Source organism: Cyprinus carpio, chromosome A16 (genome assembly GCF_018340385.1).
Source record: "Cyprinus carpio isolate SPL01 chromosome A16, ASM1834038v1, whole genome shotgun sequence".
NCBI lineage: Eukaryota > Metazoa > Chordata > Actinopteri > Cypriniformes > Cyprinidae > Cyprinus > Cyprinus carpio.
This window is the reverse complement of record NC_056587.1, coordinates 21314473-21337544: the sequence shown is the minus strand read 5'-3', so window position 1 is coordinate 21337544 and position 23072 is coordinate 21314473. Positions and strand designations below refer to the sequence as shown.

At 39.0% G+C, this 23072-nt stretch overlaps 1 protein-coding gene and 1 pseudogene across 4 annotated transcripts in view; both read left to right on the top strand.

Annotated features, from left to right (window-relative positions):
- Window positions 1–22605, top strand: part of LOC109068424 (leukocyte elastase inhibitor-like) — a 43990-nt gene extending 21385 nt beyond the window's left edge. Inside the window, exons 1-8 of one of the 4 annotated variants that reach the window (XM_042773254.1) lie at window positions 7692–7809; window positions 7919–8095; window positions 8174–8314; window positions 8431–8586; window positions 8683–8800; window positions 9135–9277; window positions 21795–21962; window positions 22118–22605. In XM_042773254.1, the coding sequence (XP_042629188.1) occupies window positions 7928–8095; window positions 8174–8314; window positions 8431–8586; window positions 8683–8800; window positions 9135–9277; window positions 21795–21962; window positions 22118–22531 (1308 nt within the window). In that variant the 5' untranslated portion in view covers window positions 7692–7809; window positions 7919–7927 and the 3' untranslated portion in view covers window positions 22532–22605. Of the gene's footprint in view, window positions 1–7691; window positions 7810–7918; window positions 8096–8173; window positions 8315–8430; window positions 8587–8682; window positions 8801–9134; window positions 9278–9355; window positions 9524–10378; window positions 10853–12527; window positions 12701–21099; window positions 21218–21576; window positions 21720–21794; window positions 21963–22117 lie in introns of those variants that run through there. The other 3 variants (XM_042773255.1, XM_042773253.1, XM_042773256.1) reach the window with 3 other exon arrangements.
- On the top strand, window positions 6014–6449 carry LOC122148051 (annotated as a pseudogene).
- Window positions 22606–23072: the final 467 nt, after the last annotated feature.

Genomic DNA, 23072 nt, shown 5'->3' with positions numbered 1-23072 from the left:
TCGAAACGAGCATTTGTGGTTAAAAAGTATATACTTTTTTTTTATTATTATTATTATTCCTCAACTGGGATCATGTACAGCCCTTTGAAGCTGCACTGAAACTGTAATTTGTACCCTTTGATTCCCATTGAAATCCATTATATGGAGAAAAATCCTGGAATGCTTTCCTCAAAAACATTCATTTCTTTTCGACTGAAGAAAGAAAGACATGAACATCTTGGATGATAAATCATTATAAATCATTTTTTATTCTGGAAGTGAACTACTCCTTTAAGTACTATAGAGGTTAAAAAATAGGTTTGAGCGATTAATAAGATCTAACCTGATTTTAAAAATATTTATATAATGTTATCCGCATTATATTTCATCTACAAGAATATTGTTACGTTTTATAAAGATACGTATTGTCATAAACTTTTAAATGCATCATGCAAACACATGAGGAGAACTTTTCATAGCACTTTGGAATACTGTAACGTCATTCTTCTATTAACTAACAGGAAACTGATTAATTCATTAGTAAGTAATAGTGCTCAGTTAAAAGCGGTAGTTCACTAGATAATTTTCAAACTACTAAAGTTTCATAATTAATGTGAATAATGCAAAATGTATAAATAATTCTAAAGTAAAGATCACTGTAACCCACTAGTATTGACTCAAGTATTAACAAATCCTTCAGAAGGGATCACTTACTATTTGGATCATTATTTTAAAGAGAAAAGCAGGATAACTCCCTAAGATTGACTTAAGTCATTGTAAGCATTTGGGGTATAAATAAGGTTTTGGATAGTAATGACTCAAGTGTTACTACAGTATTAAGAGTAGTAAAACAAATAGACACACATTAACATGACTCTCTTATTATCCAACTTGAAAAGGCACATGAGCCTCACACACACACACACACACACACAGAGATAGTTCTTGTAAATAAACATTGTGTAAATATTGCAGGAAATATGTTAATTATTCAGTCATTTTATATGTATGTCTCTTGCTGTTAATACACTATAGCACAGATAGACAGATATATACACAGTATAGTGGCCGAAGGACATTTTATAATGTTTATTTAAAAACTCTTTTTTTTGCATTTGATCTGAAATTCAGTAAAAAATATGAAATATTATTATAATGTAAAACTGCTGTTATCTATGTGAATTTCTCTTAAACTGTAATTTATTTCTGTGATCAAAGCTGAATTTCCAGTCTTCAGTCAAGTCAAGTCACCTTTATTTATATAGCGCTTTAAACAAAAAAGATTATGTCAAAGCAACTGAACAACATTAATTAGGAAAACAATGTGTCAATAATGCAAAATGACAGTTAAAGGCAGTTCATCATTGAATTCATTGATCAGTGGTCATCATGCAGCTCAGTTCAGTTTAAATAGTATCTGTGCAATAATTTGCAATCAAGTCAACGATATCGCTGTAAATGAAGTGTCCCCAACTAAGCAAGCCAGTGGCGACAGCGGCAAGGAACCAAAACTCCATCGTTAACGGAATGGAGAAAAAACCTTGGGAGAAACCAGGCTCAGTCGGGGGGCCAGTTCTCCTCTGACCAGACGAAACCAGCAGTTCAATTCCAGGCTGCAGCAAAGTCAGATTGTGCAGAAGAATCATCTGTTTCCTGTGGTCTTGTCCCGGTGGTCATCTGAGACAAGGTCTTTACAGGGGATCTGTATCTGGGGCTCATCTAGTTGTCCTGGTCTCTGCTGTCTTTCAGTGCTGTAGAGGTCCTTTCTTGGTGCTGATCCACCATCTGGTCTGGATACGTACTGGATCTGGGTGACTGCAGTGACCCTCTGGCTTGGATACAGACTGGATCTGGTGGCTACGGGGACCTCGGAATAAGAGAGAAACAGACTAATATTAGCGTAGATGCCATTCTTCTAACGATGTAGCAAGTATATCAGGTGTTATGGGAAGTGTTCCCGGTTCCGGATTACCTAATTAATGCAGCCTAAAAATCCTTTAACGGATTTGGATATTAGCAGCATATTAGTGTGTTATGTGTAAACCAGGTTAAAGAGATAGGTCTTTAATCTAGATTTAAACTACAAGAGTGTGTCTGCCTCCCGAACAATGTTAGGTAGGTTATTCCAGAGTTTGGGCGCTAAATAGGAAAAGGATCTGCCGCCCGCAGTTGACTTTGATATTCTAGGTATTATCAAATTGCCAGAGTTTTGAGAACGCAGTGGACGTGGAGGACTATAATGTAACATTGCTTATTACTTTATAAGTAATAAGCAAGATTTTAAAATCTACACGATGTTTGATAGTGAGCCAGTGCAGTGTTGACAGGACTGGACTAATATGGTCATACTTCCTGGTTCTAGTAAGAACTCTAGCTGCTGCATTTTGGACTAACTGGAGTTTGTTTGTTTATTAAGCATGCAGAACAACCACCCAATAAAGCATTACAATAATCTAACCTTGAGGTCATAAACGCATGGATTAACATTTCTGCATGTGACATTGAAAGTATAGGCCGTAATTTAGATATATTTTTGAGATGGAAACATGCAATTTTACAAATGCTAGAAATATGGCTTTCTAAGGAAAGATTGCTATCAAATAGCATACCTAGGTTCCTAACTGATGACGAAGAATTGACAGAGCTGCCATCGAGTCTTAAACAGTGTTCTAGGTTATTACATGCAGAGCTTTTAGGTCCTATAATTAACACCTCTGTTTTTTCAGAATTTAGCAGTAAGAAATTACTCGTCATCCAGTTTTTTATATCAACTATGCATTCCGTTTTTCAAATTGGTATGTTTTCCGGGCCGCGAAGAAATATAGATCTGAGTATCATCAGCATAAAAGTGAAAGCTAACACCGTGTTTCCTGATGATATTTCCCAAGGGTACCATGTAAAGCGTGAAGAGTAACGGCCCTAGTACTGAGCCTTGAGGTACTCCATACTGCACTTGTGTTCAATATGATACCTCTTCATTCACTGCTACGAATTGATGGCGGTCATATAAGTACGATTTAAACCATGCTAATGCACTTCAATTAATGCCAACAAAGTGTTCTAGTCTATGCAAAAGAATGGTTTGGTCAATAGTGTCAAACGCAGCACTAAGATCCAATAGCACTAATAGAGAGATACAACCACGATCAGATGATAAGAGCAGGTCATTTGTAACTCTAAGGAGAGCAGTCTCGGTACTATGATACGGTCTTAATCCTGACTGGAAATCCTCACAGATACCAATTTTCTCTAAGAAGGAATATAAGTGTGAGGATACTACCTTTTCTAGTACCTTGGACAGAAAAGGGAGATTCGAGATCGGTCTATAATTAACTAGTTCTTTGGGGTCAAGTTGTGTTTTTTTTTTTTTTTTTTATGAGAGGCTTAATAACAGCCAGTTTGAAAGTTTTGGGGACATATCCTAATAACAATGAGGAATTAATAATAGTCAGAAGAGGATCTATGCCTTCTGGAAGCACCTCTTTTAGGAGCTTAGATGGAATAGTGTCTAACATACATGTTGTTGGTTTAGATGATTTATTTTTAGTGATCTCCGACTGCCGAAGTCGAACATCATTAGCACCGGCGTGAATAACAATCTTACTGAATTTCCGTTTAGCATTAGCCAGCACTTTTAAATTTGCCAAGATTTCAGGCGCTCTGGCTTCCAGTAAACATTGGACTATGGTTGCTTCTGTCTCTATAGTCACGTTCTGTACAATAGAATCGCCAATAACTAGAGCACTTTCATCAGGTTTCTCAGTGGGTGCATCACTGAGTGGGGAGGACCTGTTTAATGTTTTGATCAGAACAGAAGAGCGGTGTTTTGACCCGCGACTATGCCGCCTCACAGTCATTCAGTTACCATGCTGCGATGGCTCTGTTACCGGAACCAAACTATGTACAGGGCTCCCTGAGCTAGACGCAAAGCCGTATCTAGAGCCTTCACTGTCCTCAATTAAAGTTTGGATGCGTGTCTCTAATTCTGAAATCTTCTCTGTCAGCCTAACTATTTCCCTGCATTTATCACATGTGAATCCCTCATCACCGACAGAGATAGATAAACTATACATGTGGCAGGCAGTGCAAATAACAATAGCAGGAGAAGCCATTACTCACCGTGCTTGATGAAAGATTCTTACCACAGTTGTTTGATGAACTTAGAGAGTAGCGAGAGAGAGGAGAGGAGGAAAGAATACAATGATAGGCACAAATGGAAACGCTAATGAGAAGCTAATAAGTGCTAACGCAATGCAGGTTCACTGCACTCACGGATTTAAAATCTAGGTCTATGAGTATGTCATGATCTATGGTGTCAAATGCAGCACTAAGATCAAGTAAAACTAGCAATGAGATGCAACCTTGGTCTGACACAAGAAGAAAGTCATTTGTTATTAAATTAGTTTCTGTGCTATGGTGGGGCCTGCAACCTGACTGAAATTCTTCATACAGATAATTTTTTTGCAGGAAGGAGCACAATTGAGCAGACACAACTTTTTCTAAAATTTTAGACATAAATGGAAGATTTGAAATGGGCCTATAATTTGCCAGTTCACTGGAATCTAGTTGTGGTTTCTTAATAAGAGACTTAATAACCGCCAGCTTGAATGGTTTTGGGACGTGACCTAAAGATAACGATGAGTTAATAATATTGAGAAGTGGTTCTTCGGCTACAGGCAACAACTCTTTCAGTAATTTAGTGGGTACAGGATCTAATAAACATGTTGTTGGTTTAGATGCAGTGATAAGTTTATTTAGCTCTTCCTGTCCTATAGTTGTAAAGCACTGCAGTTTATCTTTGGGTGCAATGGATGAAACTGAAGTATTAGACACAGTAGAATGTACATTTGTTATTGTATTTCTGATGTTATCTATTTTATCAGTAAAGAAAATTAATAAAGTGAGTACTATTAAACGTTGATGGAATATTTGAATCAGGTGGTGTCTGGTTATTTGTTAATCTTGCCAATGTGCTAAATAAAAACCTTGGATTGTTTTGGTTACTTCCAATGAGTTTGTGGATATGCTCGGCCCTGGCAGTTTTTAGGGCCTGTCTATAGCTGGACATACTGTTTTTCCACGCAATTCTAAAAACTTAAGTTAAAAGTTAGTTTTTCTCCATTTGCGCTCAAGACTATGAGTTTCTTTCTTGAGAGAGTGTGTATTACTGTTATACCACGGCACAGTATGTTTTTCTATAACCTTTTTTCAATTTGATGGGGGCAAAAGCTTCTAATATATTAGAGAAAATAGTGCCCATGTTGCCAGTCATTTCGTCTAATTCATGTGTATTTTTGGGTACACCTAGCAGTTGAGATAAATCAGGCAGGTTATTTGCGAATCTGTCTTTGGTGGCTGGAACAATAGTTCAATAGTAGTGCCCAGACGGTAACACTGAGCCATATAGTTAATATCAGTGATACGCAGCATGCAAGATACAAGGAAATGGTCGGTTACATCATCACTTTGAGGAACGATATCTATATCAGTAAGATCGATTCCATGCGATATAATTAAATCAAGTGTATGATTAAAACGATGACTGGCCCCGGTGACAGTCAGGTTCTGGAGCTGCTGTATGTCGGGGAGAATCTCAGTATGTTGATCATCGTTCCTGAAGATATTCAAGACGAAACCACTGGCCTTCAGAAGGTGAGACAGCACAGATTATACTCTTAAAAATAAAGGTCCCAAAATGGGGTTTTCACAGTGATGCCATATGTAACCCCTCTCTCCGGGTACTAGCCACCACACCTCGTACTTGCTCCGAGTGGGCCTCGAACCCGGGTCTCTGGCGTGGGAGGTGGACGCACTAACAAGGAGGCTTTACCTGCACAGCACCTACTCACTGGCCTCCGTTACACATAGAGTAACTTTTTCAGTGATATCAGTATCACTGAAAAAAGTATATATATATATATATTTTCCTAGTGCAAACAATTGTAAATTAAAAAAATCCAAAGAACCCTTCTCCACTGTAAAGAACCATCTTTGGAATGGAAAGTTTCCATGGATGTTAATGGTTTTTAATGGAACCAGCGATGCCTAAATGGATGGTGTATGGAACATTGTTTCAAAAATATTCATAAAATTTTTATTTCTCATCCAGCTTGAACAAGCACTGACCTACGAGAAGCTCATGGAGTGGACCAAACCCAGCAAGATGCTTCGGCAAGAAGTTGAAGTGTCTCTGCCCAGATTCAAGATGGAGGAAACCTATGACATGAAGAGTCTTCTGTTGAAGTAAATGAAGAAGGAACCGAAGCAGCTGCAGCCACCGCCATCATCCTTGAATCAGCCTCAATTCCAGAAGCCTTTATTGCAGACCATCCCTTCCTTTTCTTCATCAGACACAATCCCTCCAACAGCATTCTGTTTTATGGACGCTTCTGTTCTCCTTGAAGATGGTAATGATAGAGTGGTAATACAAAGTTTGTGTTTCTCTGACAAATAAAGGCTCTAGCAAATAACTGAGTGAATATAATTTTTTTCTCTATGCATTTTCACAGCACTGATTTGTGTGTTCTGACAAAACCATTTGCCATTACTGTGTCTGAAGCAAAGGAAAAAAACTGTCTGGTTTTGATTGATGGCCAGCTGACCAGTGCATATCCAAAAAAATATATATTTCTAGTTTAATCTTTTTAACCTGGGTCATGGAAACTGTAGGATATAGTAATTTGTGATAGACATTTAGATGTATGCCAGAAAGAATGTTCTCACCACATTTACTGTAGTTACTCTGTTCTGAACATCAAATCCTTTGTCCATCAAATGTATTCTAACTAGGTATATATTTGGACTTCATATTTAAAAATGACCTTAATTAAGCATCAGGTAGCTAGCCAGTTAGCATCAGATAACAATATCTTTCAAACAGGCCATTATTTTGTAATTCATAATTATTGAATATATTCCTTTTAATTTTAAACTAAAACTGCCTGTACTCTGATTTTGCTGTAAATGTATAAAGCAAATTGCTTTGTCAGACTGGGGGCATTTTATCCCTCTTTTGGTACAAATTAAATTTTTGTTAAAAATATAATGGCGTGAAAAGATTTTTCATACTTGGTTTATAGTCTATGTCGTTGTCACTAAAACTATGATAACTATTCTGGACACATTTAACTTTTGTTTCACAGAAAAACAGAATGACACAGTCCTTAAGGGGGTGTTGTCCCTCAGTCTACTCTACTGGACAAAAAATAAATAAAATAAAACTCTTTTTGAGTGTTCAGTGAATTCTTTGACACACCCAGAGTGGTTTTTGTGTAGTTAAATTAATCTACTTGTTCGAAGTTGAATAATCTTGTATCTGTGTCTGTTTTAATATAGAACTTCTAGCCTCATCACCAGTTACTATAAAAGTATATGTTTTGGCTGTTTTTTCTGCAGAAAGCTGATCTCTAGCGATGTGTCATTTTTAATTGATCATTTGTTGTTAAAGGGTGAGAGACCTGTCCATCTATCATGATTGGTGTCAAAGAGGCAGGTGTGGCTTGCTGAGTTTATCGAATTACACAGATATCAGGATTAAAAATGACAAACTGTGAATAATACAATTTTGATTTATCGTTCCTGTATTCCTGTTCTTTTATGATAAAGGAGTGAAATGAAGAATGAATCATTCAGTTTACGTTTGCTGGTGTTCCTATTGAAGAAATATATCAATATGTAATAATAGAAATGTTCATTCTTATTTTGCAAGAAGGCTGAACTTGGATTAACAGGTTAGGGCGAGGCTTCATTTATTAGACTGAGTCCCATACTGACTGATTCATTCACCTCAGTCACGCTGGGAAACTTCTTCATTTCTGCTGAATATTCTAGGTAATATTTTTACTGAACTCTGTTTGTTAGAGGTGCTTTTCTGTATGCAGTTTAGATCTGTCCACCTTCAAATCTGCTGTTATTTAAACTACTGCTATTTCTTGTGCAGCTTGTGAAAATGGAGCGTTTATCTGCAGCAAACACACAGTTCTCTCTAAACCTGTTCAATAAGATCAGCGGAGGAAACGCATCAGGAAATGTGTTCTACTCTCCGATCAGCATCTCTTCAGCTCTCGCCATGGTGTCGCTCGGAGCAAGAGGAAACACAGCGGCACAGATGTTTAAGGTGATTTTACAATTATGCATTTTTTGTGGCCAGCTGCTCAGAATTAAAACTGCATTTATATACAATAATGCTGTGTAGGTTTTGGGTTTTAACAATCCTGCCAAACCCGATGCCGCAACTCCAGTTACTCATCAACAAGCCCAGAAACCCCAGATGCCCTGCGGTGTCAAGGGTCAACATGAACCACCAATGATGCAACAGACCCAGAAGTTGGAACAGGTTCAGTATAAGCATTTACATGAAACACTTACCTCATGCCTTTATGATTGCAATGTATTTGCTCTAATAGTGCATGTAGTCTTGGGGAATTAATTTGATATTGTTTATGCAAACAGAAATCTCCTGCTCAGCTCACACCTGGACAAAAAATTGAGGACCAAATTCATTCCAGCTTTAACAAGCTCATGAGTGAACTGAAGAAACCAGGAGCACCGTATGTGTTGAGTCTTGCCAACCGTCTCTACGGAGAGCAATCCTACCAGTTTGTTGAGGTAAGACTCAAAGAAAATAATTAAATGTTTGCTCATGGTATTAAAGAACAAAGTTCTGGAAATTATCTCTAATTCAAACGATTTGCTCTTTTACAGAAATTCCTCAGTGATGCAAAAAGATACTATGAAGCCGGACTGGAGGAGGTGGACTTCAAGAAGAAATCCGAGGCTGCGCGTGTCGACATCAACAAATGGGTGGAGAAAAACACTCAAGGTGAAAACCAGCATGAACTTAATTTGAATTTATACACACTCTGCATTTTGCGAAAAAAAAAATATGTAGGTCTATTTCAGCACTTTAGGTTCATGTTTGGCTTCATGTGCTCTTTCTGACTTTATTATACTTAGGAAGTTTAAGTTTTTAGTGGTTTTGTTAATTTTGGCCATTAAGTTTGCATTTTTATTAGAACTGCATCATGAGCTTTAATTGGCAGATGCTCTAATAGTGTTTTGATTAAGATTTTAATTTTGGAAAGATTAATTTGATATATTTGTGTGAATCACTTCAAATCAATGCTTAAATTGGAAAATGTCCATTTGAATTTCAGAGAAGATCAAGGACTTGCTCCCACAGGGATCCATCGGTGAGATGACGAAACTGGTCTTGGTGAACGCCATCTACTTCAAGGGGAACTGGGAGAAGAAATTCCCAAAGGAAGCCACCAGAGATGGACAGTTTAAGCTGAACAAGGTGAGAGTTCATGTATATTTTTAACAGTCATGAAACATGAGTTTTGACATGATTCTATTGACCTTTGATGCTATGCAGACTCACACTAAACCAGTGAAGATGATGCGACAGAAGTCAAAGTTTCCTCTGGCTTTAATCCCAGAGATGAACAGTCAGGTTCTGGAGTTGCCGTATGTCGGGAAGAATCTCAGTATGTTGATCATCCTTCCGAATGAGATTCAAGACGAAACTACTGGCCTTCAGAAGGTGAGACAGCACTGATAATATGGTGTTTTTTCATTATTTGGAATTGCTGGTTGCTGCATAAATATACAAGTCGCTACAAATATACAGTTGCTCCCCGGGCACTGAATATATAGCTGCCCACTGTCTGGGTGTGTGATCACATGTGTTCACTTCTCACTGCTGTGTGTGTGCACTTGGATGGGTTAAATGAAAGTGAAAGTGACGAGACATACAGCCAAGTATGGTGACCCATACTCAGAATTCGTGCTCTGCATTTAACCCATCCAAAGTGCACACAGCAGTGAACACACACACACTGTGAACACACACCCGGAGCAGTGGGCAGCCATTTATGCTGCGGCGCCCGGGGAGCACCTAAGGGCACCTAAGTCGTGGTATTGCCGGCCCGAGACTTGAACCCATAACCTTAGGGTTAGGAGTTAAACTCTCTAACCACTAGGCCACGACCCCCCCCCCCCCACGAAGCCAATTCCGAGTATGGGTTACCATACTTGGCAAATGTCACGACTTTCACTTTCAAGTCTTTTAAGAGTTACAGTTTACAAGACTTTTTAATGATGAATGAAGTGGTCTATCCAAACACAAAATAAGAGTGTCAAATCAATGATGCTGCACAAACAGACCGCATTTCAAGTTTATTTGTATAGCGCTTTTTACGATACAAATCATTGCAAATCAACTTTACAGAAAATTAAGTTTCTACAATATTTAGTAGTAGCTTATAAGTGGTGACTGTCAGTTTATGTGCATATGATAGGAATTTTCAGAAAAATTAATACAAGACGTAGTCAACCAGACGATGAACACCATTTCATACAAACAGACACGCATTTTCATGACTCTCTCATTATCCAGCTTGAAAAGGCACTGACCTACGAGAAGCTCATGGAGTGGACCAAACCCAGCAAGATGCTTCAAGAGCAAGTTCAAGTATCTCTACCCAAATTTAAGATGGCAGAAACCTATGGCATGGTGCAGTTTCTGCGCAGCATGGGAATGGAGGATGTGTTTGACCTGCAGAAGGTGAATCTTTCAGGCATGTCGCCCAACAACGATCTGGTTGTGTCGAAGGTGATTCATAAAGCCTTTGTTGAAGTAAACGAGGAAGGAACCGAAGCAGCTGGAGCCACCGGTGTTGTTATCGAAACAACCTCAATGCCATTAGACCCAAAAACCTTTATTGCAGACCATCCCTTCCTTTTTTTCATCCGACACAATCCCTCCAACAGCATTCTGTTTTATGGACGCTTCTGTTCTCCTTGAAGATAGTAATGATAGAGTGATAATAAAAAGTGTCTGTGTTTCTCTGACAAATAAAGGCTCTAGCAAATAAATGAGTGATTTTTTTTTCTATGCATTTAGTTTCACAGCACTGATTTGAGAGGTCTGACACAAAACAGACTGCAGAATGGAAAAAATAAGGGATGGTCGTTTGCCATTACTGTGTCTAAAGCAAAAAAAAAAAACTTAAAAAAAACTATCTGGTTCTGATTAAAGGCCAGCTGACCAGTGCATCTCCAAAATATATATACTGAACAAAATTATAAACGCAAAACTTTTGTTTTTGCCCCCATTTTTCATGAGCTGAGCTCAAAGATATAAGACTTTTTCTATGTACACAAAAGGCCTATTTCTCTTAAATATTGTTCACAGATCTGTCTAAATCTGTGTTCGTGGGCACTTCTCCTTTGCCGAGATAATCCATCCACCTCACAGGTGTGGCATATCAAGATGCTGATTAGACAGCATGATTATTGCACAGGTGTGCCTTAGCCTGGCCCCAATAAAAGGCCACTCTTAAATCTGCAGTTTTATCACACAGCGCAATGCCACACATGTTGGAAGTTTTGAGGGAAGCGTTCAGTTGGCATGCTGACTGACGGGATGTCCACCAGAGCTGCTGCCCATGAATTGGATGTTCATTTCTCTACCATAAGCCGTCTCCAAAGGCATTTCAGAGAATTTGGCAGTACATCCAACCGGCCTCACAACTTCAGACCACGTGTAACCACACCAGCCCAGGACCTCCACATCCAGCATCTTCACCTTCAAGATCGGTTTGCATAACCAAAGAATTCCTGCACAAACTGTCAGAAACCATCTCAAGGAAGCTCATCTTCATGCTCGTCATCCTCATCAGGGTCTCGACCTGACTGCAGTTTGTCGTTGTAATCGACTTGAGTGGGCAAATGCTCACATTAGATGGCGTCTGACACTTTGGAGAGGTGTTCTCTTCATGGATGAATCCCGGAATTTCTCTGTAAGAACAGATGGCAGACAGCGTGTAAGGCATCGTGTGGGCAAGCGGTTTGCTGATGTCAATGTTGTGGATCGAGTGGCCCATGGTGGCGGTGGGGTTATGGGATGGACAGGCATATGTTATGGACAACAAACACAGGTCCATTTTATCGATGTCATTTTGAATGCACAGAGATACCGTGATGAGATCCTGAGGCCCATTGTTGTGCCATTCATCCACGACCATCACCTCATGTTGCAGCATGATAATGCATGGCCCCATGGTGTAAGGATCTGTATACAATTCCTGGAAGCTGAAAACATGCCAGTTTTTGCATGGCCAGCATACTCACCGGACATGTCATCCATTGAGCATGTTTGGGATGCTCTGGATTGGCACATACGACAGAGTGTTCCAGTTCCTGCCAATATCCAGCAACTTCACGCAGCCATTGAAGAGGAGTGGACCAACACTCCACAGGCCACAATCACCAACCTGATCAACTCTATGTGAGGAAGATGTGTTGCACTGCGTGAGACAAATGGTGGTCACACCAGATACTGATTCCTCATACAGTTCCTCATCAACAAGCCCATAAGCCCCAGATGCCCTGTGGTGTCAAGGGTCAACATGAACTACCAATGGTGCAACAGACCCAGATGTTGGAACAGGTTCAGTATAAGCATTCACATGAAACACTTAACTCATGACTTTATGATTGCAATGTATTTGCTTTAATGGTGCATGTAGTCTTGGGGAATTAATTTGATATTTTTGATAGAGAAATCTCTTGCTCAGCAAACACCTGGACAAAAATTGAGGACCAAATTCATTCCAGCTTCAACAAGCTCATGAGTGAACTGAAGAAACCAGGAGCCCCGTATGTGTTGAGTCTTGCCAACCATCTCTATGGAGAGCAATCCTACCAGTTTGTTGAGGTTAGACTCACTGGAGGTTCTGGAAATGTTCTTAAATCTAATTTAATTTGCACTCCAATCGATTTGCTCTATTACTGAAATTCCTCAATGACGCAAAAAGATACTATGAAGCCGGACTGGAGGAGGTGGACTTCAAGAAGAAATCAGATGCTGTGCGTGCCAACAGCAACAAATGGGTGGAGAAAAACACTCAAGGTGAAAACCAGCATGAACCTATTCTGATTTTTTAAGATACTCTACAAGTAAAAATTCTTTGAATTTTTTTCCTGCACTTTAAGATCAGCAAAATGACTTTAAGGGCTATGATCGGCTTTACAGGGTTCTTGAGTTGAGCTAACAAAAATATATTCTAAGAACATTTTGCTAACATTCCCTTAAAAACAATTATTTCAGAATGTTCTCTGAATGTTCAAAACTGTTAAAAACATTTTTAAAAGGTAAATGAACATTCCATTTTATCATTTTGAAAACATCTCTGAACATTCTGAAACACATAGTAACACTAAAAACAACAACAACAACAACAACAGCAAAAAACCTTAGATGAATGTCCAACTAAAACACTTAAGGAAACAAATTTAGAACATGTTGAGGGAACCTTGCCAGAGAACATTCCCTGTTAGTTCTTTGGAGTTTATAGTTTTGATATACTTTGATAGCAGGTTTAAATTAAGCAACATTTTTGGCCTTTAAGTTTGCATTTCCATAAGAACACTGTCATAAAATTTCAGACAGATACTTTAATAGTATTTTTGCTGATTCATTTGTGTAATTCATACATGAATCAGTTCAAACCAATGCCTAAACTGGAAAATGTCAAATTGAATTTCAGAGAAGATCAAGCACTTGCTCCCACAGGGATCCATCAATGACTTGACAAAACTGGTCTTGGTGAACGCCATCTACTTCAAGGGGAACTGGGAGAAGAAATTCCCAAAGGAAGCCAGCAGAGATGGACAGTTTAAGCTGAACAAAGTAAGCTCTTTTTTTTAAATATTCTTAAAAGTCATGAAATAGGAGGACTTGGGACATCTTTATGCTTGGCAGACTCACACTAAACCAGTGAAGATGATGCATCAGGAATCAAAGTTTCCTCTGGCCTTCATCCCAGAGATGAACAGTCAGGTTCTGGAGCTGCCATATGTCAGTATGTTGATCATCCTTACGAACAAGATTTAAGACGAAACCACTGGCCTTCAGAAGGTGAGACAGCACAGATATGGTGTTTTTCATTATTGGGAATTGTCAATTAATGAAAGTCATTGAAGAATCTGTATGACTGTGTCACACCCAGGGGCTGGCTATGCTTTGACTAAGCCACACCCCTTCTCAACTTCCACCTCGAGGAGGTCCCCAAAGCCAACCCAATGGCCAAAGCCAACAGCATGGCGCAAACAACAAGTAAGTAATAAAACAATCTTTATTTAAATATTTAAAAAATAGCTTGGGGAATAGGGAAAGGGCAATTATTAAAACTAAACTCTGACTCGGCCCTCCAGATGTGGGCTATGGCCGGGGGAAGAGGTCAGGAGCAAGGGGTCCAGGGGATCCGGGTCGTGGGGACTCGGGGCCCCCTGCCCCACTGATCCTGAGGCTTAGTGGTGTTATGCGGTAATTACGTCGCGCCCTCCTTCTTCCTCCTTGGCCGGGTGATTTTTAGCATAAAAAGGGAGTGGGCAGTCACAGTAAGTACTGGTTCAGCACGAGTTCGTTCTCTGGTGGGCCTCACTTCGCTTCTTCTTTCTGCAACGGCTGGACACACAGGCAATCAGTTAGTTCAGCTTGGTTTTACTCTCACCTCTTCGCTGATTTACAGCTCACAGTAAGTACGTTGGTTCACCACAGTTCGTTCTTGGGTGCTCAGCTCGTCGCTTTCATCTTTCTCCACAGGCAGCGGCGTAGTAAGTACAGGTTTCCTCGGGTCTCTCCTCGTGTTACTCACTCCTCTCTCCTTCTGTTTCTGATTACCACCCACAGGTATCAACCTAGGTACTCAATTAGCACAGTTAGTTTGCTTTGAATGGCTCTCACCTCTCTGGCTGGACACAGCGTACTGTAAGTACAGGTTCGCTCTATTCCTCCTCGTGTTATTCACATCTCTCTCCTTTTCTCTCCACAGTATCAACATTGGGCACAATAACCACAGTTAGTTTGCTTTGAATGGCTCTCACCTCTGGGCTGAACACAGCGTACTGTAAGTACAGGTTTCCTCTGTTTCGCTTTCCTCCTTGTGTTACTCACTCTCTCTCTCCTTTTCTCTCCACAGGTATCAACTTGGTGCACAATAGCACAGTTTGTTTGCTTTGAATGGCTCTCACCTCTGGGCTGGACACAGCGTCACCTGTAAGTACAGGGTTCTAGCTCTATTCCTCCTCGTGTTATTCCCTTCTCTCTCTCTCCTTTTCTTCGCATCCACAGGTAATATCAACTTGGGCACAATAGCACAGTTAGTTTGCTTTGAATGGCTCTCACCTCTGGGCTGGACACAGAGCACAGCGTACTGTAAGTTCTCCCGGTTCCCTCTTGGTTCTCCTTGTGTTACTCACTCTCTCTTTCCTTTCCTCTCCCACAGTATCAACTTGGGCACTGAACACCCCACAAAGCACAGTTACTCTGCTTTGGATGGCTTTCACCTCTGGGCTGGACACAGTTACAGCGTTACCGTGCTATCTCCGGAGATCTGAAGCACGCTCACAACATATAGCTGTACTGAACTAGGGCTAGGACCAGCAGTCTCCTTGTCCTCCTCCCGCGACGAAGTGGGCGTGAAGGCGGGGGTTTATCTGACAGGACACACGGCAATACACAGCAGCCCACAGCAATATACAACACCACGTTCAAAATGATAGTGTTTTGTTTCACAGCACTAAGACTCACCCACCACACTCAGTGTACGAAAAGGCACCCGTCTTCCTTCACTTCGCTTGGTTCGGATTTCTGGCGATGGAATATGGGGCGGGCCTAAGCTAGTGATGTCGTCGTGTTGTGACTGGACTTCAATAAGTATTCCTTCGGCTCTCCCACCACGCTATATTAGGGTAGGGCCGCCCTCCTCACTCCTGGAGAGATCTACACAACGCCAGGTCAATATACAGGCACAACGCCAGAGGGGGGGTTCAATATAGGCGACGGGCACTTTCGAGCTGTTCTTAGTAGGCTCACATCAATGGCCGCTTCGCATTATCCCCTTGGGGCACGAAGTCGTCTCAGTTGCGGCCGTATAATCCGTTCATCTCCTCATACCTTTTAGAGGTTCGCGATGTCATTCAGCAATCATATCAATTGCCAGCCTGAGGGTAGTAGAAGAGATTTAGTACCATGCACGCAGCAGGCTCAGCGCAAGACGGGGCATGATCAACACAGTGCTTGGCTTCTAGGCACACCAAGAACTGAGCTCGCTAACAGGACACTGTGAAATGAACTTGCATTAAGTTACTTGCCTTGTCGGCTATTTGCATATCTCCCTGCGCCATCAGCATACGGGCAAGTACACTGCTGTCCCTAACTAGGCAGTCTAGGTTGCATCGAATTTTCCCGTGATTTTGCCTTCTTACGGCGGCTACTACGCGAAGTTCCGGTGTGCTGATTTTTCGCGGGGGGTCCGGGCGGGAAACAGCTTCGCGGTGTCGGAAGCGCAAACTTCACGGCGAATTTGGTTCGCGCCCCTGCTAAAGTAGCGTCATCCATGTGACATCATGTACTGGCATCATTAATGTACTTTTTAAAATGAAAACCATGAATTAACAATGACGATGACTGCCTGAATATCGCCAGCTTGAACAGGTCTACTGTACCTTAGCTAAGAGAGCTCATGGAGTGGACTTGCAAACCCGGCAGGGCAAGTATGCTTCAGAGTGCAAGCTTAAGTTCTCATGGCCGCTATGGAGTGGACCAAACCCAGCAAGATGCTTCAAGAGCAAGCTGAAGTTTCTCTGCCCTTGTTTTTATTCTTTTTAAATTTTTTTAGAAGTGTTGAGATGTTGTTTGTGGGATTTTTATTTTGATTCTTGCCTTAATCACAGAGATGAACAGTCAGGTTGTGGAGCTGCCGTATGTCGGGAAGAATCTCAGTATGTTGATCATCCTTCCAAACGAGATTCAAGACGAAACCACTGGCCTTCAGAAGGTGAGACAGCACTGTTTCTGCTGGTATATATAGTATATGGTGTTAGGGTTAGGGTTAGGGTTAGGGGTAGGGTTAGGGGTAGGGGTAGGGGTAGGGTTAGGGTTAGGGTTAGGTTAGGTTAGGTTAGGTTAGGGTTAATTATGTGAAATTGCTTAACCCTATAAATCCTACATCATATGTGTTTTGCTAATTTATAAGGCCTTTTTTATGAAAAAAGCTGTTGTACACAAACAACTACATGCCTTCTGTCATCCGACTGATAGTATATTTTGGAGATTAATAATAAGATGATTACTGTGACTGGGAAGAATTGTGTAAGCTGGCTTACTTACTTTTTTTTTTTTTTTTTTCTTTTTTTACCTTATTAACCATAGATAACTATGGTATTCGTACAACTGTGGTTATAAAAATAGTAATCAATACACCAAAAAAAACATGGTTACTATACTCTGACTATAATAAAACCATGGTTAATTTTCCTAAGGGTTGTTGGGGTCCCCTTGAAACATGTCCATTGTGGTCTGTGCTACTTGCAATGCTTTTCTGTATTTGGTTGCATTGTGAGTTTTTGCAGTTGTCAAACTGATGAACATGTTTTCTTAATTTGCTGGTGCTTTTTCTTTTTGCATGTGTTTTCTTAAGTTGCAGCGACTTGAGCTCTCTTGGTCACCGTAGAATTTACATGATTAGTGCTGCATAAATTTATAAGTTACTGAAAAGTTGAGTTCGAGTTACTATTTACATGACTCGCTTTTTGTATAATTTTATTGCATCATGTATTCGATCTATCCAAACACAAAAATTATCACATCTTTGATGCTGTACAAGCAGACCTCATTTCATACTAGAAGACACATGACCATTAACACGACTCTCTTATTATTAAAGATTTAAAATGAATTTATGTATAAGAAGATTATGGTGTGTATCTGAATCAACAAGATGCTTCTAGAGCAAGTTGAAGTTTCTCTGCCCAGATTCAAGATGGAGGAAAGCTATGACATGAAGAGTCTTCTGATCAGCATGGGAATGGAGGATGTTTTTAATGACCAGAAGGTGAATCTTTCAGACATGTCACCCAACAATGACCTGGTGGTGACGAAGGTGGTTCATAAAGCCTTCGTTGAAGTAAACTAAGAAGGAACCGAAGCAGCTGGAGCCACCGGCGTAGTTATCGCAGGATTCTCAATGCAATTACCCCTGAAAACTTTTATTGCAGACCATCCCTTCCTTTTCTTCATCCGTCATAATCCCTCCAACAGCATTCTGTTTTATGGATGCTTCTGTTCTCCTTGAAGATGGTAATGAACATCCCTATGATGTTCCTCTGATAAATAAAGTCTCTGTTAAATAATTGATTGAACTTGAGTATATATGGAAAACCTTCCATATGTTTTTGGAAATTATTTGATCAGCATTTTTATACTTCTAATAGGTTGCTTTATACAAGAAAAAAATTCTAAGACTCCCAAACCATTTTGGTTATATATTGAATTGAACAAACACAGAAAAATGGGTTTCAGATCTCTTGTGATAGAGTTGAAGAAAAAACAAAGTCTCTCAATTCACTTGAGTTATTATATGCAGTTAGGAATGGACGTAAATATATAAAAATGTATTTAAAATAAATGTGGCGTGTACACTTTATCTTTACCTTTTTTCCACAAAAGCTAGATCAACTTGTCATGATGTTAAAAAAGTGCATATCTTACATACTGTATATGAATAACCATTTCAAGGATTTTGTATGCTTAATACACAGTAAAATAGCAATCCCAAAATCTTTGGTTTATTGTGTTCGTTTGTTTATGATGATTTAATTTGGTTCTGTTTTAGGAGCGTAGGGGTGTCCTGCTATTTTTTTTTTGTCTTGTTTGTGATTTGTTTATTTATAGGGAGTTAGGGAAGTTACTGTGTAATTTTGTTTATTCCCTGACTAGGTAATTTATATATGTTTGGTTATAAGTTTATTTTGTTTATTATTTTGGCCTTGGGGCACCCTGAAGTCATTGCTCCTTAGTTTAATTCTTTTCACTTTAAATAAATTATACTTATGTAACTTAGTTTTGTGTCGTTGGTGATCTGTCGGCTGGGGCTGGTTTCCTGTTATCGTCAACAAAAGCGCTTGCCAAGCCCGTCCTTATAATACGGGACGTAACACTGACTATATAGGGCTGTACGGGTTTATATGGTTGTCAACGAATGGGACACTACATTTTATTCCAAATGAAATATCTTCAATACATTTTGGCTTTTCAAAATTATTTTTTTGTTATTTTTTTTTACTCTGGTGTCCTCTGTGATTCCTGTTCTTTCTGACAGCAAGGTAGTTCAACTGGAAAGCAGCATTATTCTTTATTTCCTTTCAGGAATCCAGAAAATGTGCAGTTCACATGCATGAATGTGGCACGTATGAACTTGTTGATACAAGAAATCAGCTGACTAATAAAGAGGTTGACTGGCAGAATACAAAAATAACAAACTTAAATGTTTTTAAATACAAAATACTTTTCTTTTTTCAAAAGCATTTAGATACAAAATACTATTTTGTATTTCTAATAAGTATTTTACATACATTTATCTGAAATACTGCCCATCCCTGTACATAATAGGCTTATATTTATATATAATTATATAATTATATCAGATAAGGAAAAGGTGTTTCATGAGGCATGTATCCACAACACATGACCTGTTTTACACAACCGAACATCTGACTTGCCCACATAGTAAAACCTACACAGTGGATACACTTCACTACATGATAAGAACTGTAACTAACTAAATGTCGTTTAGAAAGCAGTTGTGCTTGGGGTTTGTGGTTTGAGGATTATTATTTATCTAAAACGTTTCACAGAGATGCCTAATTCCACCCTCAACAGCTGATCCGTTATTGGTTTGTACAGACATTGTGATTAAACATGACTAATTGTAATTAACACAATTATGATTCATCTTTCTTGTATTCAGCTTTTGTTTCTTTGCCTACACACTCTTAATTTAGTGTAAAGAAAGAAAGAATTGAAGAATGAATCACTCAATTTAAGTGCATCAGTTAATATTAGAAACAATAATTTGGATTTTACAGGAAGGCCAGACTCGGATTAAAGGGTATTTGTTTTAGGGCGAGGCATCATTTATTAGACTGACACCAGTAACTGTCTATTCATTCAACTCAGACACACTCGGAAACTTCATCATTTCTGCTGATTATTCAAGGTAATGATGGTAAAGAACTCTGTTAAAGTTATTTTGCTGTATATGAAATGTACACAGTATTATGCATTAGTGATTGAAACAGATGTAATAGAGTTAACAGCTTGTGTTAATGAATAAGAGGTGTCTTACTTCAAATCTGCTGTTATTTAAACTTCTGCTATTTCTTGTGCAGCTTTTGAAAATGGAGCATTTATCTGCAGCAAACACACAGTTCTCTCTAAACCTGTTCAAGAAGATTAACGAAGGAAACACATCAAAAAATGTGTTCTACTCTCCGATCAGCATCTCTTCAGCTCTGGCCATGGTGTCGCTCGGAGCAAAAGGAAACACAGCGGCGCAGATGTTTAAGGTGATTTCACACTTATTCAATTTTTATGGCCAGTTATATATATACATATATATATAAATCAGAAAAAAAATTTAGCATCCTTCCACTTTTTTCCCATCAAATTATTATATGTAAGTATTTGTATGAAAATAAAAAGATTCAACAGTTGAGACATAAATGGAACTAATTTGAAAAAGGTCGTTTTTTTGTTGTTGTTGTTTGTTTTTTGTTTTTTGATGAGTTTCCAATAAGAATCTTTAACATAGAAACTTTCCATTGCTCAAATGGTTCTTTGGAGTTTTTAAAATGTTCTTCAGTCTAAGATAAATCGTTCAAAGGAACAATTTTGGAATAATTATTTATTTATCTGAGCAATGCATTCACAATAGATGTTGAAACTATCAGAATAGTTAAGTTATCTTTATCAATTCTGCCTCAACAACTCTGTGTAGGTCCTGGGCTTTACCAATCCTCCCAAACCTGGCGCTGCCACTCCAGCTCCTCATGTTAAAGAAGACCAAATTCATTCCAGCTTCAACAAGCTCATGAGTGAACTGAAGAAACCAGGAGCGCCGTATGTGTTGAGTCTTGCCAACCGTCTCTACGGAGAGCAATCCTACCAGTTTGTTTGATGTAAGACTCAAAGAAAATAATTCAGTGTTTCTTCATGGCATTAAACGACAAGGTTCTGGAAGTATTCACCTCAGCAGGTTTGCTCTGTTACAGAAATTCCTCAATGACACAAAAACATACTATAAAGCCGAACTGGAGGAGGTGGACTTCAAGAAGAAATCAGAGGCTGCGCGTGTCAACATCAACAAATGGGTGGAGAAAAACACTCAAGGTGAAAACCACAATGAGCTTTAATGTGTTTTGCTGCATTTTAGGTTAAGCAAAATGTTTTTCAAAGACCATGTTTGGCTTGATAACTCTATGAGTTAAACTATTAAATAATACGTCTCAAAGGTCACAATGCAGATTTAATAGAATCGTAAACTTAATAGCTAAATAAAATTTTCATTACAGTCATTGTTTCATTCACTTAATACTTAAGTTTAACTTAATACTGCTAACAAAATCAAGTAAATCAAAACTTTAAACTCCAAAGAACTAGTCTAGACCTAAGTAGAGATGAAATTGAGTCATGTGTGTGAATCAGTTCAAACCAATGCTTAAAGTGGAAAATGTCCATTTGAATTTCAGAGAAGATCAAGGACTTGCTCCCACAGGGATCCATCAAAGAGATTACGAAACTGGTCTTGGTGAACGCCATCTACTTCAAGGGGAACTGGGAGAAGAAATTCCCAAAGGAAGCCACCAGAGATGGACAGTTTAAGCTGAACAAAGTAAGCTCTTTTTTTTTTTAAATATTCTTAAAAGTCATGAAATATGAGGACTTGTGACATCTTTATGCTTTGCAGACTCAAACTAAACCAGTGAAGATGATGTATCAGGAATCAAAGTTTCCTCTGGCCTTCATCCCAGAGATAAACAGTCAGGTTCTGGAGCTGCCGTATGTCGGGAAGAATCTCAGTATGTTGATCATCCTTCCTAACAAGATTCAAGACGAAACCACTGGCCTTCAGAAGGTGAGACGCCACAGATTATATGGTGTTTTTCATTATTCGGAATTGTCAGTTAATGCCGCTTTAATATACAAGTCACTGAAGAATTTGTATGACTGTATGCATCATTAATGTATTTTTAAATGAAGAACAATTAACACGACTCTCTTATTATGCAGCTTGAAAAGGCACTGACCTATGAGAAGCTCATGGAGTGGACCAAACCCAGCAAGATGCTTCAGGAGCAAGTTCAAGTAACTCTGCCCAGATTCAAGATGGAGCAAACCTATGACATGAAGAGTCTTCTGATCAGCATGGGGATGGAGGATGTGTTTGATGACCAGAAGGTGAATCTTTCAGGCATGTCGCCCAACAACGACCTGGTTGTGTCGAAGGTGATTCATAAAGCCTTCGTTGAAGTAAACGAGGAAGGAACCGAAGCGGCTGCAGCCACCGGTGTCGTCATCAATGTTGTAACAGCTTTAAAGCCAGAAGACCCAAAAACCTTTATTGCAGACCATCCCTTCCTTTTCTTCATCCGTCACAATCCCTCCAACAGCATTCTGTTTTACGGACGCTTCTGTTCTCCTTGAAGATAGTAATGATGGAGTGATGATTCTAGTGGCATGTGTTCCTCTAATAAATAAAGTCTGTAGGAAATAACTGAGTGAAATTGTCTGTATGTGTTTACTTTAACAGCACTGATTCTTAAATTCTGACACAAAACAGACAACAGAATGGGAAAATATCTTAATATTTTTGGATTAATCTGTTCAACATTTAGTTTCTTTATGTTACTACCAAAAATTATATACTTATAATCAGAGTGTATTTCATTTTAAAAAGCTCATTTTCAGATTAATTACTTTTTATGGATTATATCATTACATATTATTCACACAATGGCAGTAAATTCATATTTAAATTAATCGATTTGCCCTAATTCTTCTTTTTTCTCTTATAAATTTTCCTTTCTAAAAATCCTACTGTGTGTCATACCATTTAGTTTGAACTATATTCACAAATGTCACGAAATGTTGCAAACCATGTAATGCAGGGATTTCCCATTTTTTTCTTAAAATGTTTATCGTCTACAGTTTGTAAGTAATCTACCCTGCACTGCTAATAGGTTAC